The 19,792-nt window shown below is 43.9% G+C and overlaps 1 protein-coding gene across 1 annotated transcript in view; it reads left to right on the top strand.

The window, feature by feature from the left end:
• Nucleotides 1-19,792, top strand: part of ADAMTSL1 (ADAMTS like 1) — a gene marked incomplete at its 5' end in the record, with an annotated part of 247,590 nt that overhangs the window by 133,483 nt on the left and 94,315 nt on the right. The window contains 2 exons of the mRNA XM_081319841.1: nucleotides 14,138-14,188; nucleotides 17,207-17,411. Of these exons, the coding sequence (XP_081175967.1) occupies nucleotides 14,138-14,188; nucleotides 17,207-17,411 (256 nt within the window). The remainder of the gene's footprint in view (nucleotides 1-14,137; nucleotides 14,189-17,206; nucleotides 17,412-19,792) is intronic.

Raw genomic sequence — 19,792 nt, forward strand, 5'->3', positions numbered from 1 at the left:
CCTCATCCATTCCTGTGGCTGACAGGGGTCTTCGTGCCCCGGGCTGCACTCGGGGATGGGGACAAAATCGTTACCCATAACCACTTTGAAGGGCGAAAACCCCGTACTGCTATGTACAGCGTTGTTATACGCTACTTCCGCAAACGCTAAAAGATCCACCCAGTTGGTTTGCTGGTACGATACATAGCAACGTAGATACCGCTCAACGGCGGCATTGGCCCGTTCCGCTGCGCCATTGGTGCTAGGGTGGTACGCCGTGCTGAGTCCTTGGGTTGACCCGATGAATCTGACAAATGCCTTCCAGAAACGCGCCGTGAACTGTACTCCCCTGTCCGAAATGATACGGCGTGGTACCCCATGTAAACGGTAGATGTGAGTTACAAAGAGCCAAGCCAATCGACGTGCTGAGGGCAACCCTTTACAGGGAATAAAGTGGGCCTGCTTAGAAAATAAGTCCACCACTGTCCAAATAACATTATGGCCCTTACTTTCGGGTAACTCAACAATGAAGTCCATGGCTATATCCTGCCATGGACGAGTAGGGTCGGCCACTCTCTGTAGGAGGCCCAAAGGTTTTCCCACCATAGGTTTAGTGGTAGCACAAACGTGGCATCGCCGCACATAGTCCTCCACCGTTTTTGTCATGTGTGGCCACCAAAATTGCCGACGTGCCAAATGCAGGGTCTTCAGAAACCCATAGTGTCCAGCTTGCTTGGTGTTGTGACACCGATACAGCACTCGTTCCCGTAAAGGGGCTGGTACATAGATTCGGGTCCCGTGCCAAGCTAAGCCATCACGCATGGCCACGAGCTCTGGGTGGGTCTGTAGCCAGGTGTCCCCCTGAAGGGCCTTCCTAAGGTCTTCACAGAACTCGTCCTGTGCTGCTAGAGCAGTGTTCCCCTCCTGAACTGGACCTTCGGTAGGCACAAGCGCTTGTATAACGTCCTCCCTCTTCCCTTCAAACTGCGGCATACGCGACAGCGCGTCCGCCAGGAAGTTTTTCCCCCCCGGAACATACTTCAATGTGAAGCGGAATCGTCGGAAGTACAGTGCCCACCGTACATGCTTGGGGGAAAGCCGTCGGGGTGTCTGCAAAGCCATCAGATTTTTATGATCCGTCCACACCTCAAACGGGTGGACAGCCCCCTCCAAGTGATGTCGCCACAGCTCCAGTGCCCAGCGTACCGCAAAAGCCTCCTTCTCCCATATTGCCCAGGCACGCTCTGCGGGAGACAACTTTTTAGACGCATAGGCACATGGTTGAAGCACCCCGTCGTTGTTTCGTTGAAGAAGGACGGCTCCGAGGGCAACGTCGCTTGCGTCGGCTTGGACCACGAAGGGCAGGGCAGGGTTTGGGTGTCGTAAGATCGGTTCTTTAGCAAAAAGAGCTTTTAACGTATCAAAGACTCGTTGGCACTCTGCAGTCCACCCCACCCGTAATCCGGGACGTGGTTGTACTGTTAGCTGTCGTGTGCGAAGAAGGTCCGTAAGTGGCAGGGCTATGGCCGCAAAACAGGGTATGAATTGGCGATAAAAGTTCGCGAAGCCTAGAAACCCTTGCAACTGCCGCCGTGTCCGTGGGGCCTGCCACTGCTGGATGGCCTCCACCTTCTTTGGGTCCATCTCCACCCCCCCTGCAGAGATTCTGTACCCCAAATAATCGAGTTGCTGCCGGTGGAACTCGCACTTGGACAGTTTAACAAAGAGTCGTGCGTCCCGCAATTTAGTTAACACCCGCCTAACCAAGGCGACGTGCTCTTCCATCGTCTCGGTGTAAACCAGGATGTCGTCTAGGTAAACCAAGACCCCACGATATAGGAATTCATGCAAGACCTGGTTAATCAATTGCATGAAGACAGCAGGGGCACCCTGTAGCCCAAACGGCATCACCCTAAACTGGAAACTCCCCAGTGGACAGTTGAACGCCGTCTTCCACTCGTCCCCTGCTTTGATTCGGACACGATAATAGGCCTCCCTGAGGTCCAGTTTGGTAAAGACCCGGCCTTTAGCCAGGTGGGCCAATAGGTCTTTCATTAATGGGAGCGGGTAAAGGTGCTCAACGCACACCGCGTTCACACCGCGATAGTCCACGCACAGTCTAAGCCCACCATCCTTTTTCTCGCGGAACAGCACGGGCGCCGCCATCCTAGACCGTGCTGGCTGGATGAATCCCCGCTCCAGGTTTTTGTCGATGTACCGCCGGAGTTCCTGCATTTCTTTCGGGGACATAGCGTACATCCGGGGTTTTGGTAGCTTAGCATCCGGCTCCAGCTCAATGGTGCAATCCGTGGAGCGATGAGGTGGTAGCGTGTCGCACTCTCGCTCATCGAAGACGTCCAACAGGTCAGAGTACTCGCGGGGTACCTGAGCCTCTTGCGCTAACCCACCCGCGCAGGCCCTCTCTCGTTCCCCCGTGTGTAGTGGTCCCAGGAATGCGTGCTCTCGCGGAGGCTGTGGGCCCATCCCCAACCGGAGATGGCGGCAACCCCCCTCCCACCAGATCGTAGGGCCCCACCGGTCCAACCATGTGAGCCCCAGAATAACTGCCTCGGTCATGGAAGGCACCACTATAAACCGCAAAGTCTCCCAGTGATCGCCCATCTCCAACCGGATCGGTTCAGTGATGTGAGTGACAGGTGCCCCCCCCAAAAGAGACCCATCCACCTGCTGAAAGCGTAGAGGGCTAGCCAGCCGCCTCACCGTAACCCCCAGTCCTACTACCACCGCTTGGCTCATTAGGCACCGTGTGCTACCTGAATCAACGAGGGCTTTATACGCTTTCCTCTGACCCGTACGGGGACTGACCAGCACCACAGGGAATACGAAGGGACAAACCGGAGCACTTACCATTGGGTCCTCGTCTAGACCCTGTTCCTCTGGACTCTCGTACGGTGGGGGCTGTGTTTCTACCGGCGTCTCCACCCGAACAGGAGCAGTTGGTCTGGAGACATCTCTGCCTAGTTGGTGAGCGGCCCGTGTCCGCTCCATGGATCTCCAGGTTCCGGTCCCCCGTGCTGGGGAGACAGAAGGGGCTGGCCGGGCAGGAGGCAGAGGGCAATCGACTGCCCGGTGTCCTGGCTGGTCGCACCTGAAACACCTCAGGACAGCCCGTGCTGGCTGGGAGGAAGGCCGCGTAGACGCCCCCACAGACGGCTCCTCCACTTTCGTCCTCTCAGTCGGCCGTCGGCTTCCAGAAGGAGGTTCGAACCGGCCTCGCACGTCCTGCAAACCCACGTCCAGCTCCACGGCCACATGGTACCACTCCTGCAGTCGCGCTGGAACGCCACGGACCACACAAGCCCGGCGGAGAGCCCCGTCCAGGCCAGCCTTAAAATGGTGGACAAGAAGACGCTCCGGCCACGAACGCAACTTCCCGGCCACCTTACGGAACTCCCTCACGTACTCCACCGCAGATCTGCCTCGCTGCCGTAGGGAAAGGATGTCGGCTTCGGCCCGCTGCACCCGGGAAATGTCCTCGAAATGAGTCCGCAATGACTCCAAAAACAGGCCAACATCCCCGAGCTCCCGAGCGTGGTCACTGTATAAATCGGCCGCCCAAGCCGCTGCCTCTCCTTGCAGGCAAGCTGTTACTGCCACCACCATAGCCCGCTGGGACACGTAAGCCTGGGCATACTGGTCCATATGTCCTATCACTTGGCCCAGGAACATCGCCAGGCGGTCGGGGTGGCCATCATAGGTAACTGACAAAGGTGGTGGTCCCCATACCACTCCGGGTCCCCATGAAGCCACTTGCGGCCCCAGCACAGGAGAAGCTCCAACTAGCCGTGTTGTCGATTGGCCAGGCCTATCATCCGTCCCTGACCACATCCCTGCAGCACCTCGCCCGAGGCCTACAGGAGCAGAACCCTCACGAGGCATGCCGAGACCAGGTTGGTTCTGGTAGGATGGCGCATCCAGAGGTGAAAGGGTCGGCGCAGCCCGTCCTGCCGGAGCCCCAGCAGGGGACCATTGGTCTGGCTCTTGGCCACCAGCCTCCCCGAACCTGGTCCGCAAAATGTCCATCGTCTGGTTGCCTGGGGTGGTGGAATAACTCCACTCCTCCCCCTCGTCCTCCACAAGGCACCGCTCCCTCCACACTGACGAAGGGCCCCTCAGCCGGGGTTCGTGGGCCTCCTCGTATCCTCTGTGGCCCAGGGCAGGGCCCGGCCTCCTCCCTCTGCCGAGGCCCTGGCCCCCTGCCTCCCTTGGCTCCACCGTGCAATCCTCGAGTAACGACGGCCGCTGCCTAGGCCGAACCGCCGGGAGCACGACCTCTCCCACGTCCACTGTCCTGGAGGAGGCTGCACCAGCCCTGGCCCCCATCTCAGGCCTGACCTCTTTCTCAGAAGCAGCCGCCGGGGTGGGCCCCTGCAATCCCTCCGCCATGACAACTCACCCACTTGTCGCTCGGAAGGCAAAATGAAAGGGTGGAACGCTGGCTTTCTCTCAAACCTCGTCCGGAGAGCAGGAGATTCAAGCAACCGAGACGAGAGCTGAGTGTTCCAAAACGGTTTATTAAGCAAAAGCAAACGATCTTCAAACGGAACAAAGCCAGCGTTGGCTGCTACCCGCATCCAATGCTGTTAAATACACATTGCATGTACACACCCACGCCCCACCCAGCCGCACCCACTTCCGCCCATCCCCTACTTAACTCCCGTTTCTCCCAAATACCTCCCTTTGCGACACGCCCCGCCACCCGGCACCCTCTACCTCCCAGGTGAGTCTCCTCGCGAACGCTCGTCCCGTCGCCGCTAGTCACCACCCCCACACCCGTCCCTGATCCCGGCACCTTCCCTCCTGTTGCACACACAGCTTTACCCTGCTGCTTGGCCCCCCTTCGCAAGGCTGGCAAGCCCCCAGTCCTCTTAGTTTGTAAACGGGCTCCGCTGCCGTGGGCCCCGCCCGCCAGTGCCCCAAGGGCCGTTTCCCTATCTGGTTCGGGCCCATGGTCCTGCGAGGCTACCGTAGCCGGCAGGACGAAGCTGAGCCCAGGACCCTGCGAGGCCACCGTAGCCGGCAGGGCGGGGCCGGGCTGCACGACGCGCGTGCGCACTGTCGGGGCTTCAGCCGGCTCGGCGTTCACGCGTGGAGGCCGTTGTCGCTGCCGCAGCCGTTGGACCCGAGCCCAAGGAGCAGGTGAAGCCGGCGGCCGTTGGGGCGTTCTCTCGGCCCGAGCCCCAGGAGCAGATGAAACCGGCGCCGGTGAGTGTCGCGCCCGTGGCGCCGCTGGGCGTCGAGCCCGCAGGGCGCGACACATAAGTTGTTTGCAGTATGAACTTCATTATCAGTCATTTGAATCCTGGCTTTTTCAGAGGATGGTGGGAAGGAGGGCTTGAGTGGGAGGTTCAAAAGTAGTTAACCCTTCTTTGACACAGGGCATGAGAGCTACGTGACCTCTCTTAGAGAAGCCATATCTCGATCCAGCCTTATATGAAAACTATTATCTTATCTCCAACCTGCCAATTTGGAGAAGATTGTAGAGAAGAAAGTGGTGGTTCAGTCAAAGAGGGCCTTAGATGAAGTGGATTATCTAAATCTTTTTCAATCCAGATTCAGACTGGACGTGAAATCAAAGCAGCAATGATCATTCTGGTTACATGATCTACATCAGGACTTTTGAGGATGATAATTCTCCTGCTCCTGATAGGACTTCCAGCAAGTTGAAATAATATTGATCATACTTATGTGGGGGATCCTTTCCTACTGTAGTAGTGGTTCCAGTCCCTATTTGGGTAGGGAGGAGGCACAATTTAACCAAGGTACTACAGGGCTCAATTATTTATCCTACTACTGTAACAACTATATGAAACCCCTAAGGATGACCAACTATCAGTTTGAGGTAAGGTATCATTACATTTTCATACCAGTTTGATTATTTTCCTGTTCAGCTCTTGGGAGACAGATGTCCATAACCTGTTGACTTTCATCTCTGACCTGGATGGGGTGGTATGTCCTCATTCAAGGGTGGTGTGCAACTTGGGGGAGGGCTTCCTGGCCTGTCAGCTCTTCCTCAATGAACAGGTGATAGCTGTTGCCAGGAAGGCCTTTGCGCAGCTCCGTCTGAAGTTGCACCTTTTCCTAGATTAGGGGATCCTTCAGAAAATCATTTGTGCCCTGGTCACCTCATGGCTCATCCACTGCAGTGCACTCTAGGTGACACTGCCCTTGTAGATGACCTGGAAGTTATAGCTGTTCCATAATGCAGCTATTACTAAGCAGCAATGGGCAGGCCTTGGAATGCCCATGTAACACTTTTGCTTCACGAGCTGCACTAATTGCCAGTTTGTTTCCAGGTGTGATTCAAGATGCTGGTTGTTACCTGTAAGGCCTACCTGGCATAGGGCCTGTTTACTTCAGAGACCGTATATCTCCCTGTGTCTGCCCTGCTGAACCAATCTGGCGGGGTTGATATGTTCTGAATTTTTTCAATTAAACAATGCCATCTAACAGGAGATCAGAAGCTTCCTTTCTCTATAGTGGCACCTGCCCTATGGAATTAGGTTTCCCCCTTGAGATCTATACGGCCCCCATTCTGCTAGTATTTTGAAGGGTCTGAAGACCTGGCTCTACAACCAGACTGGTTAGGATGACTGAAGCCTCCTTTTAACCTCAGTTGTTTGTTTGTTTTTGTTTGTTTTTTGTTTCCACTTGGGTTGTAAAGTAACAGAAAAGGAAGAGGGCAAAGTGCTTGGGATTTTAGAATCCAAACATATAAACACCTGCCACATAACATTCCCGCCTCAACAATTATCAATAAGAAAGACAAAAAAGTCTGGATAGTGGACATGGCAGTACTTGGAGACAGCAGAAGAGAAGAGAAAAAACTGGAGAAAATCACAAGATACAAAGTCCTGCAAATAAAAGTAGAATGCCTGTGGCAAAAGAAAGCAGAGATAGTATCAATAGTAATAGGTGCCTTGGGTGCAATCCCAAAACATCTGGAGCAGCACTTGAATATTATCGGCATTGATGAAATCACCAGCAGTCAGTGGCACTTTTGCTTGGAGCAGCTTATACCTTCCAACAGTACCTTTAACGCTATCAAAACAATAACATCTGCCTTTCACAGGTCCTTGAGAAGGACTTAATAGGTGGATAAAAGTGTCAAATCTAGTCGAAACATCTGGCTGACTGTGTGACGAGCCATGATAATAATTATGACGATTTTATAATATACGGTATTTAAAGCTGAGGCTTCCTTGGAGTTCTCTTTGGTTGAGAAAAAAAGTATATGGATAAGTACTTATTTCTATTCAAACCTCTTAGCTACTACAATTTGGGATGATTATGATAAGATGGGATAATAAATAAAGGCACAAGTAAAGAAAGCATCACATTTGACACATTGCCTCATAAAGCACAAGCAGAGACAGAGCAAGAATACTTTTCTTTGTCCCCATTCCACCATTAACTATTCACAGAGGGAGAATGATTAAAAGGGCATTCTGAGTCCCCTAGGGAGAAGGGAGAGTATAGAAATCTCAATAAATTAAATTTGATATGCAAATATTTGGATATTCTTCCAATGTAAAATGACTTTGGAGACTGCGGTTTTGAGCAGAGAAACTAGAAAGAAAAAAGCTTAATCCTTCTGTTGCTTTCTGCTCAAAACAAAACAGTAGATTCCAGGCTCCTGTGCTCGATAGAATATGGGTCTCTTATCCAATGTGAGAAGGAAAGGGCTATATTTTAGTGTTTATTATGGATAAAAACATGGACTGGGAAAATCCTGAGAGACTGCTTTCCTTACTAGTTACAGAGGTCCCTTCAGTTTATTTCAAACTGGCAGATTCTGCTGGAAATTTCTTCACCACTTTCCCCTTACTCTGTCATCACAATACTGAAATGTACTTGAATACTGTAGATCAGGGGTCTTCAATCTTGGTCGTTTTATGACTTGTGGACTTCAACTCCCAGAATTCCTCAGCCAGGTACGCTCACTGAGGAATTCTGGGAGTTGAAGTCCACAAGTCATAAAAGGGCCAAGTTTGAAGACCCCTGCTGTAGATAGTAATAATAAGGCAAACTAACAAGCAAGTACTGGAACGGATAACACCAGACGTATCACTAGAAGGCAAAATCACGAAACTCCGTCTCACTTACTTTGACCGTGTCATGCGGGGGAATTCACTGGAGAAAAGCAATTATGTTCGGAAGAGTTAGCGGTAAAAGGAAACCAGCCCATCAAAGAACACGGTGGCTGGACACTATCAAAGCTGACAACAGACAGAAACTCAAAGAAATAGTGCAAGATTGGAAGATGTGGAGAGACCTGGCCATAGAATAGCCAAGAGTTGGACACAGCTGGATAGATATCATCATCATCATCATCATCAAGTCAAATATAACAGCAAATTCATCTTCCTATCTCCATTACATCCATGTTCAGAAGACCAATCATAAATGACATATTTTGTACAATAAGAACTTCTGCAAGTTTAAAATATGTGGATGGTTCAATCTAAAGAAGAGTTAGCTGCCCTTACAAGCCACAGTTACTAGGACCTGATGTGTACCAGAGGAACAGAAGTACGGCTACTTTGTAGAGGGTAGAGAATACGGCTGGATCCTTATTCTGGACCGTGTGAGTCATTAAGAGTTGGGACATCCTGCATCCCAAACTATTTATTTGGTGATTCTTTTGATCTTTCAGTAAAGAGCTTTCTCCCTCGTGTAGATTGTATTTAAATAGATAGCAGTAATGAAGCAAATATTACAGGAATTGCAGATCCCTGATTTAGTTTGTTTGCATAAATGGAAAGGAAGAATCCTCTTGATGTAATTTTCCTGCTTCCCAGGTTTAAAGCTGTTAATATATTAAAAAAAAGAAAAGCAGAGGTTTAACCTGTTTGCAGGCAAAATGCTTGACAACGAATGATATGAAAAGAGAAGTATGTAAATGAAGCCCGTGGATCTGTTGTGTCAACATGAATTAAACCAATATAGGAAATTGATCTGAAGGATCAATTTAAAGGATGTCTCTTAAAAACTACTCCTCTTACTGGTTCGTATGTGGAATAAAGTTAATCTTTGGGGGAAAGCAGATATGGACACTTTAGGACTTTTCTGAAATGGTCTTTTAGGCTAAACAATAATTGCAGTGACAATGTATTACTGCTTAGTCAACATTAGTAGTGGCTTTAAATTTTTATTGATCTGTTTTTGAGGTTGAAGAGCTCAGTCTCTAAAGTTGTTGTTCTCTGCACAGTCTAACTCATCAAAATAGATTTTTATCTTTTCTGCTTTGTATATAGGAGAGAGAGAGAAAAAATATATATATATATATATATATATATATATATATATATATATATATATATATATATATATATATATATATATATATATATATATATATATATATATATATATATATATATATATATATATATATATATATATATATAACAAACAAATGAACACTGGGATAGAATTAAAAACTAAAACAGTTTTTATTGCTGAAAAATCAAGCTTTCGTTGGCCAACTGCCAACGTCATCAGGATGGAGATGCTGGGGTGGGGAGATTCCGTTTATACTGTTGGTGTCTGCACTCTGCTCATGGAGCATGCTCAGATCTGTTTGTTGAGGTCTGCCGTATTTCTTTGAGTTGTCGCGCATCCGTTTTTGGGATGTATTTGTCTCTGGGTATCTGTTGTTAAAAGTGAATTGTTTATAGCTCCATGTGTTGTAGCCATAACCCTGGTCATTGTCCGTGTTCTCATGCCAGGGATCTTAAATGGTTGTTGCTCTTCTTCCTTGTGTTCGACATTGCAGAGTGGTTGTGTGCTGGTGCAACCTTGGATTTGATGCAATGAGATAATTTGTGAATTCTTGCGCTGTTTGTCTTCATGTCGCGCACGTCGTTGCTCTTCCCAATTTTTTAGTGCCTGGTATGCAGGGGGGAGGTCTATATGCCGGTTGATGGAGGAATGGTTTGAAAACCAGGCTTCCTTAAACAGGCGGCCGCCTTTAGTGTTGTCACTGGCAATAGCCTCAGTCCCTGCTAGATTAAAGGCATGGTTGTGTGTAGCCATGTGCGTCCACACCTGTGAACGTTGTTCTTGTCTTCTAATAGCAAGCTTGTGTTCATGCACCCTAGTCCTCAGTCGTTTTGCTGTCTCCCCAATGTAATTGCAATTGCTTTTTCTTCATTGGGGAGTGGATCTTTAGGGCGCATGACTAGGGGACTAGGGTGCATGAACACAAGCTTGCTATTAGAAGACAAGAACAACGTTCACAGGTGTGGACGCACATGGCTACACACAACCATGCCTTTAATCTAGCAGGGACTGAGGCTATTGCCAGTGACAACACTAAAGGCGGCCGCCTGTTTAAGGAAGCCTGGTTTTCAAACCATTCCTCCATCAACCGGCATATAGACCTCCCCCCTGCATACCAGGCACTAAAAAATTGGGAAGAGCAACGACGTGCGCGACATGAAGACAAACAGCGCAAGAATTCACAAATTATCTCATTGCATCAAATCCAAGGTTGCACCAGCACACAACCACTCTGCAATGTCGAACACAAGGAAGAAGAGCAACAACCATTTAAGATCCCTGGCATGAGAACACGGACAATGACCAGGGTTATGGCTACAACACATGGAGCTATAAACAATTCACTTTTAACAACAGATACCCAGAGACAAATACATCCCAAAAACGGATGCGCGACAACTCAAAGAAATACGGCAGACCTCAACAAACAGATCTGAGCATGCTCCATGAGCAGAGTGCAGACACCAACAGTATAAACGGAATCTCCCCACCCCAGCATCTCCATCCTGATGACGTTGGCAGTTGGCCAACGAAAGCTTGATTTTTCAGCAATAAAAACTGTTTTAGTTTTTAATTCTATCCCAGTGTTCATTTGTTTGTTAATTTTAACATGCCTGGGATTCGTATTTTTAATCTTATCAAGGAATATATATATATATATATATATATATATATATATATATATATATATATATATATATATATATATATATATATATATATATATATATATATATATATATATATATATATATATATATATATATATATATATATATATATATATATATTCTCTTTCCTGTTTCTCTGTTTAAAGCAATTTTACATGTTCTCAATAATTTAGGAAGTTAAAGTGCTTACCCCTCAACTATGGCATTTGTGAACAGGAAATAATAATAAAAAAAACACATTTTCTATATTTTTCATTTATCAGAACTATGCAAGCTTTCTCAGGAGGGAATAACGTTCAGATATTCACAGACAGAGAGAGAGAGAGACACTCAGAGAGACATACACAGAGACACACCACAGTTCTTACTGTTGGGAAACTGATAGCTTTTCTATTAGGAAGAGCAAGGTTGATGTTTAAAAGAGACAGAAGCAGCCCCTGCCTTTCTTGAATCACTGCCATTTTCCATCTGTTGGGGGACAGAGTTGTAAATATTGTGAACCCCCTAAACTAATATTCTGACCTTAGGTGCACTGGAAGATACTACCCTCTTACTGGTTGCAGTTCGGTTCATTAATGTACACGGAGGGATGCCAGCTTACCTGTTGCCTATGTTTGGCTGGCACAATAAACATAAGAAGATAAGCAATGATTACAGGAACAGTTCCCAATCATGGTAAGTTCCTGCAATTATTGAACTATCACTATGGGGAAAAATAAAAAAGAATTGCCATTGTGAATTAGCAAAATTGGCCTCCGTGAAATAAGTCACGCCAACTTTACTGTTCAGTTTGGATCACACCTGGGATATTATACTCACTGTATGGTTTGGTACCATACAACTTGTAGTAACCTCAACCTAAATCTAAAGAGATGAGTGTTTTAGTAGCTAGAGGATAGTTTCATACTATAGTGAACCTTTGATCTATTGGATCTCAGCTTAGCAAGCTTTGAATTTGATGGACAAAATCTGTTCATGTACTTTTGTGTATGCTTCTGTACATGGGCAAAATCCCACTTGCCATTTTATATATGCATAAAGTTCCATTCAGTCTTAATGGGAAATCTGCTTTAAGTTATTATTTGTTTCTTTCTTTCTGCCACCGGCCAAAAGCTTAGCAATATGAACAGTTGACCAGATAAGTACTTTTACATTTTAATTTTTGGTGTAAAATTTCTATGGAAGCAGTGGTTTTCAGAGAGGATATTTTAGGCTAACTCACTTCAAATAGTTGGCCATTAGATTCTTGTAGGAATTAAAGTGTTGTCAGACTTCACCAGATTATTTAGCAATAAATTCTGAGTCTTTAGAACAGGAGAAGCTCCTCTGACTTGACATGGCTTAGATCAGTTGATCATTGCAAATAAAAATGAAGTAATCTGTTGTGTATATGCACACACGCACAAACACATTTGTGTTTGTATCACACCACACAGGCAGATGGGCAAAGAAGATCTGGGAACATATATGTCAGTGTCAGAGTTTAAATCCTAGCCTTTTTCTCCTATTGTTTTGAGACAGTGGAGTTTTGATAATTCTTTTCCTAGTCTTGAAAATTGGAGATAACTAGTCCCTTTTTATATTAATATATCTGTGTGATCTGTGAATCATCGATTCCTGCTTCACCAGCAGCAGTCCTCATAGTAGTGGACATTAGATAGCCAATAAGGTAATCCAATTGTATAGCATGTAGGTGCAGTGAATAAATGGTGCACTTTTTGTAGATTTAACCTGTTACATGTTCAATACCTATGTAGAAATGCAGTTATATAGTCAAGCTTCAACAGACGTAACAGATAACCAGCCTCATTTTATATTTATTCCTGAGGAATTCAGAAATAGGTGCTTATGAAATTACATCGAGTATCATGTTCCAGACAGAATATTGCTACTCGGTAACAGCAAAATGCTTCTGCTAGATCACATATCCAATGAATGTTATTGACAAGTGGGGGGGGGGGTTATCCCATGGACCAGGGGTAGGCAACTTTGGCTCTTTTATGACTCGTGGACTTCAACTCCCAGAATTCCACAGTCAGCATAGCTGGCTCAGGAATTCTGGAAGTTGAAGTCCACGAGTCATAAAGAGCCAAGGTTGCCTACCCCTGCCATGGACTATTCACGTTTTTCTGTTTGGTATAAAAATGAAAATTGTAATGAGTTAAATGACTACAGTTGACAAGGAACGTTTGGCCAAAATTGGTCAAAGGACTAATTCCATACTACAGTACTTTTAGGATTTTGACTTCAGTGCAGTCAAGTGGAAGATCAGTTAAGATGGATCTTATTGCTTGTTTCTCGTGTGGAGTAAAACCTTCAGTTTAGTAAAAATACCCAACTGAAGCATTTAACAAATTGAGCTTGACAAACAGCCTCTGTTCATACAGCTTTGCGTGGTTGATGTTATAACAATATTGGTCTTTTGTTGTTGTTTTTATTATTTGCCATTGCTTTTTCCATGATAATTTTTCTAGATGAATATTTAATTACTAAAGAGAGCCATCAGGGTATAGACTGATAATGAATATTCTCATTTGGTGATACAAAATATGTGGAAATCATATGATCCAAATTATAATGGTTGTTAGATTTTTCAGATTCAAACAAAGCAACCCAACCAAAAATAATGCACAGAAGAATCTTTAAACATTAAGGTTTTATGCGGAATTATTATATTACAATGTTATGAAATCAGTAGAGAGCATTTTTGTTTTTCAGTAAATAATGGTGAGCAAGATTTAATATTCTTCCCCCATACCCACCCATTTTCTCTTACTCTGACTTTATATTTAAGTTTTAATATAGTGTTTTCTCCATTTAATACATGTAGATTTAATTCCTTGACTTTTTTATATGGAGAAATTACAGTTCTCTGTTCTTACTCATAAAAATGCATTAATTCTCTTCCTCTCATAATTTTAATTCTAGAAAGCTTGTTGCTAGATATTTCCATGTTTATTATGGTGCTCATATGAACTAATTAATTAGGCTATATCAATTCATGAGATCTTTTGCAAAATAGTGTCTGGTTCCTTATATTTTTATATTTTGTCTGTAGATTGTAGCAACGAGTAGAATGAGTTAATTATCTAATGCTATGTTTTTGTATAATGTAATCATTTAGTGTTTATTTTATTGTGTGTACCTTCTACTCAGAGGGTTGGCATTATTGTTCCTAACAGTGATGGATACAAGCAGATCATGCCCTATGACCTCTACCATCCTCTTCCTCGGTATGTAAACCAAATGCTCTATTTAGCAATAAGAAAATATGTTTTTGTGTTTTATTGGCAAGCTAACAGAGTGACAGTCATTCACCAGTCACATGTTCTTAATTCTGGTGCTTTTTCTGCATTGTTTTCTGTTTTTCTTTACAATTCAAGCAAAAGGCAACTTTCTTTTGTCCTAAGTATTTATACAGAATAATTGTTCATGACACAAAAATCAAGGGTGTTTTTTTTCCTCCACTGGAAAGTTCACATGAGACTAAGATAAAATTTCATAGTCTTCCTCCTTATGTGGCAGCATTAATAAATTTACTAAGTGAACACATGAATTTTCATTGGATTTATCTTCTTAGTTGCCTTTGTAGTCTAGTCATTAAAAATTGTATTTAAGGACATTTTTCATAACATTAAGAAGTTTTGACAGTTATCTCTTTTTTAGAATTATCATCTTCATTTAAAATATTCAAAAACAAGATTTCATGACTCACATAAATCAGTTGTTTGAGACCTTAGTGTCAGGCTGATGCTATTGAATACCAGATCTATCAATAAAGACCTTCTTGGTCATTGATCTAATTGTACACAGAAATATAGAGATGGTGTCTTATCACTGAAACCTAGTGAGTAGGATGAAGATACAGTATACCTATTTGGATTTCATGGGTTGCATCAGTCTCAACCCCAAAGAAGCAGAGGTCAAGTGGCATTGTGTCTAGGGCCCAGGGGTAGGCAACCTCGTCTCTTTTATGACTCGTGGACCTCAACTCCCAGAATTCCTGAGTCAGTCCATGAGTCATAAAAGAGCCGAGGTTGCCTACCCATGCCTCTAGGCAGATCCTGATGATAACTGGAGCTCTGTCCTATAGGTATCTGGTGTGGGCCCCTATATATGCAGTGGGGTTAAGAGAGAAGCCAGGAATTTTTCTCTTGTACCATCTTTCCAACTGTAGTAGCATCCCTGCTTGAACCATCTTGTGTTGGTACACATGTACACATATAAATGTATATGCTTAGGGGGGAAAGAGAACATATGATTTCTGATTACTGCACTAAAGAATTAATAATGTACTGTATTGTTCAAAATACATTAAAATGCTTTCAAATCTTCAACAGCTGAATCACCAATATAGGTGAAACAATTCTTTTTAATGGAGTGTCCCATTAACTCCCACAGAATATAGTTTAAGTAATTGCAAATAAACAGTTTTTCCCCTCTTTGGTAAGTTTCACTGTTGGTTTTTTACACGATCCTGTTCCTTCTGAATTCTTTTACGAATAAATATTATTTGATTCCAAGAATCAGGAAGAATATCACTGAGTGCTTTAAAATCATTCTAGTTTTTTAAAGAGTCCAAAAATTAGCCAAATATACATTTTGGATGTGTTAGGATGGTGCCTTTCTGAGTTCTGGGAGTTTCAGAACTCATCTGAAGCACACTAGATTGGGGAAACCTGCCAAAGCTATTTTAATTATTTGCTGGTAGTCCTCGGCAGTTTTTTTTTAGTGACCTTTCAAAGTTACAACGGCACTGAAAAAAGTGACTTACGGCCATTTTTCACAGTTACAACCTTTCCAGCATCCCCATGATCATGTGATCCAAATTCAGATGCTTGGCAACTGGTTCATATTTATGACGGTTGCAGGGTCCCGAGATCATGTAATCACCTTTTGAGACCTTCTGATAAGCAAAGTCAATGGGGAAGCCAAGTTCACTTAGCCACCGGGTTACTAACCGAGACAAGAAAAGTTGTAAAACGGGGCAAAATTCATTTAACAAATGTCTCACTTAACAACAGAAAATTTGAGCTCAGTTGTAGACTACCTCTGTTTAAGAAAATTTATACGGCTGCCCACTCACTCTCAGTGACTCTGGTGTACAAAAATAAAAACCCAATATACAAACAATAAAGAATACCCTCCATCCCGCTCTGGGTTCCTAGGCCCATTGGCAAAGCTAGGTCTTCAGGGCCTTGCGCAAGTGTCAAAAGTGAGGGCCAATCTAATCTCCGCAGGGATGATATTCCAAAAGGAGGGCGCCATCACAGAGAAGGGCCTTCTTCTGAATCCCAACAGATGTACGTCCTCACAAGAGGAGACCTGCAACATTCCCAGCCTCCCTGCTCTGGTGGGTCGGTAGATATGACTAGGAAAAGATGGTCCTTCAGATAACCTGGTCCCAAGCCATGTAGCTCATGAAAGTGACAACCGGCACCTTGAATTGTACCTGGAAGCAGATTGGCAGCTAATGCAACTCCTGCAGGAGAGATGACATCTGTGCACATCTGGGTCTGCTCAAGACCATGTGGGCCGCTGCATTTTGAACCAATGTGAGCTTCCTGATACTTTTCAAGGGCAGCCCCATATAGAGAGCATTGCAATAGTCAAGATTGGAAGTGACTAGGGCAGGGGTAGGCAACCTCGGCTCTTTTATGACTCATGGACTTCAACTCCCAGAATTCCTGAGCCAGCATGCTGGCTCAGGAATTCTGGGAGTTGAAGTCCATGAGTCATAAAAGAGCCGAGGTTGCCTACCCCTGGACTAGGGCATGAGTGACATACATACACATACACACACAGAGAGAGAGAGACATATTGTACATACATACTACAGTATTTGGAAAATCTACAGGTAATAAAGAAGAAGAGCTTCAAAGTTTCTTTAGCATTATAAAGAGTAGTATGCGGCTATTGAAGGGAATTCCAATTTCCTATGAAAGTTAGGAAGATGGTAAAGGACAGGACGGCCTGGAGGAACATTGTCCATGGGGTCTCGATGGGTTGGACACGACTTCGCAACTAACAGCATGAAAAATACAGTAGCTTACTTAGTTTATGTCATGTTACAAACTCATTCTTAAACTCAATCTTTTTTATCAGAATTGGACATTTCAAAGCCAAGCATTGGCTGATGGACCATTGGATATGTAAGCAAGTAACAGGGCAGGGCCACGACAAACTAAAGTACTTGTGGTTACACAGACCAGATATGGTGCCTTTCCTCTGAACTGTATGTTGTTTTGAAGGTGGGAAAGCACCCCGTGGACTGCCTGCTCTTCTTCCTGTGGGGGAGGCATTCAAAGCCGCACAATCTCTTGCGTGGAGGAAGACATCCAGGGATTGGTCAGCTCTGTGGAGGAGTGGAAGTGCATGTACACTCCCAAGATGCCCATTGTCCAGCCTTGCAACATTTTTGATTGTCCTAAGTGGCTGGCTCAGGAATGGTCTCCGGTAATTACCTTCTTTTCATTATTGAAGTATATATTTATAAAGTAGCCGAAATAAGGTCATTGAAATGTCTGTATTATGAAAATACTTACAAATCTGTCAGCATTAGTATACATATATAAGTACAGGAATGGAAAAAAGGCTAGTTTAATTAAAGGATATGCAGGGCAAGTTTGTAGACATGCTCAGGCCTAATGATGATGATGATGATGGTGGTGGAAGGGACCTTGGAGGTCATCTAGTCCAACCCCCTGCTCAGGCAGGAAACCCTATACCATTTCAGACAAATGGCTGTCCAATCTCTTCTTAAAAACTTCCAGTGTTGGAGCATCCATAGCTTCTGGAGACAGGTTGTTCCACTGATTCATTGTTCTGCGAGGAAATTTCTCCTTAGTTCTAGGTTGCTTCTCTCCTTGAATATTGGATACTATTGAGAAATGCATGCAAGAGGGAAATATAGGATTATAATCTTTAAAAACACCAAAATCAAAATAATAATAAAACTATAAAAGAGATTAATTATAAGTCATAAAAGCTCACTAATGAAATGATTTTAGCATTTATAATGTGCTCTTTGGTCAGAAAATAGAGATACTGGATAGCTGCCCAATTATCAGATATAACACTAAATGATCAATTACAGTAATGAGACCAAACAATATAATACTTATAATGATCCCTGATTATTTAAATTTCAAATTTTATTGATAGTGAAATGATGTAATAAAAATGTAATGTTTCATTTTAATAACAATATCATTTTACATATTTATAGTTCAGGCTATCCTCTAGTTCTTTAATATGACAAATAAATATCTTGTCTCCATTTTCATTTGGTTTTTAGGTTATGCCAAAGTATGATCCTGGAACATTCTTAATAAATTATTATTTTTCAAAATTATAGGATAAGAGAATCAATTTATTCAGCCGCAGTGTGCTATAAATTTCAGATAGAATCCCTTAATGTGAATAACTAGAAATTTACATAATAATTAATAAATTACCAATAAGACATTTTTTGTTATAGCACATAACTCAACAAACATAGAATGGGTTTAAGTGGAATTTAATAACCAGGAATATTTTAATCATGATTTCTTGCAGGACTATGCATGCTTAATTGATTGATTATGTGCCTATCAATGATGTAGCTGATAACAACGATTTAGACAGACTTTCTACGGGATGATTTGTCCCCAGTTTGGTCTTTCAAGTCTTCCAATGGTGTATCCATTGTTGCGGTAATCAGCTCCATCAACCATCATTGCTGGTTGATCTCTTCTCTTCTCCTTTCTTTCCCAGGATCATGGACTTCTTAAGGGAGTTGGTTTTCTCATAATGTGTCCAAAATATAATAATTTGATCCTGGCAATTTGTGAGAACTCTGTGATTCATTCGTTTGTTTTGTTTTCATCCATGATATTCTTGACTCTTCTTCAGTACCAAAGTTCAAAAGCATCAAATGTTCTTTCTATCATGCTTCTTCAAAGACCAGCTTTTGCTTCTCTGGAATGTTGCATGGACAACCATTGTCCACACGATTCTGATCTTTGTAGGTATAGGCCAGGGGTAGGCAACCTCGGCTCTTTTATGACTCATGGACTTCAACTCCCAGAATTCCTGAGCATGGCTGGCTCAGGAATTCTGGGAGTTGACGTCCATGAGTCATAAAAGAGCCGAGGTTGCCTACCCCTGGTATAGGCTCATCAGGGTATCTGGATATTTTTCTAAGGCTTTCATTGCCGCCTTACCAACCGCTGGTCTTTTGTATATATTTTTTATTGCTGACTCCTTTACTGTTGATAGTCAATCCTAAAAGGTAACGGTTGCCCACCTTCTTCATTGTCAGTTCTAAGGTCCTAAACCCTCAGTTTCAGAAAGTGAAGGGAGCTAAGATGAGAGGAATTGCTTTTCAGTAGCAGCATCACCTCTCTGAACAATCTCCCAGAGATCAGACTGCCTGCCTCCCTTTTTGATTAAGTTCAGAAAGATGCTGAAAATTGCACTGTTCCATAGAGCATTCTAGTTAGGTTTGACCTTTTTTATTTATTTATTTTATTGATTAATTGCATTTGGGGGGAGTGGAATTTTTTAAAAATTGGTTCTCATTGTTATTTTGATTTTGACCACGAATGTTTTAATTTTGTCTGCGTCATGTAAACTCTTGAGAATTTATTTTGATTGCAGAAGGATACAGATAAGTAAATAATGCACTGATTTGCCTATGTGGTAGAGAGTTTTAGGTGGCTGTAGGCCAAAAATGTAAATGCTGAAGTGTTTGATCAGCAAGAGAAAGAGGAAGAGAACCACCAGCAAACAACAACAATATATCAGAAGAAAATCTCCACTAAAAATTTGCCTTGTAGTATCTGAGAGGCTTTCTC

Source organism: Vipera berus, assembly GCF_964194415.1.
Source record: "Vipera berus genome assembly, chromosome: 2".
Lineage (NCBI taxonomy): Eukaryota > Metazoa > Chordata > Lepidosauria > Squamata > Viperidae > Vipera > Vipera berus.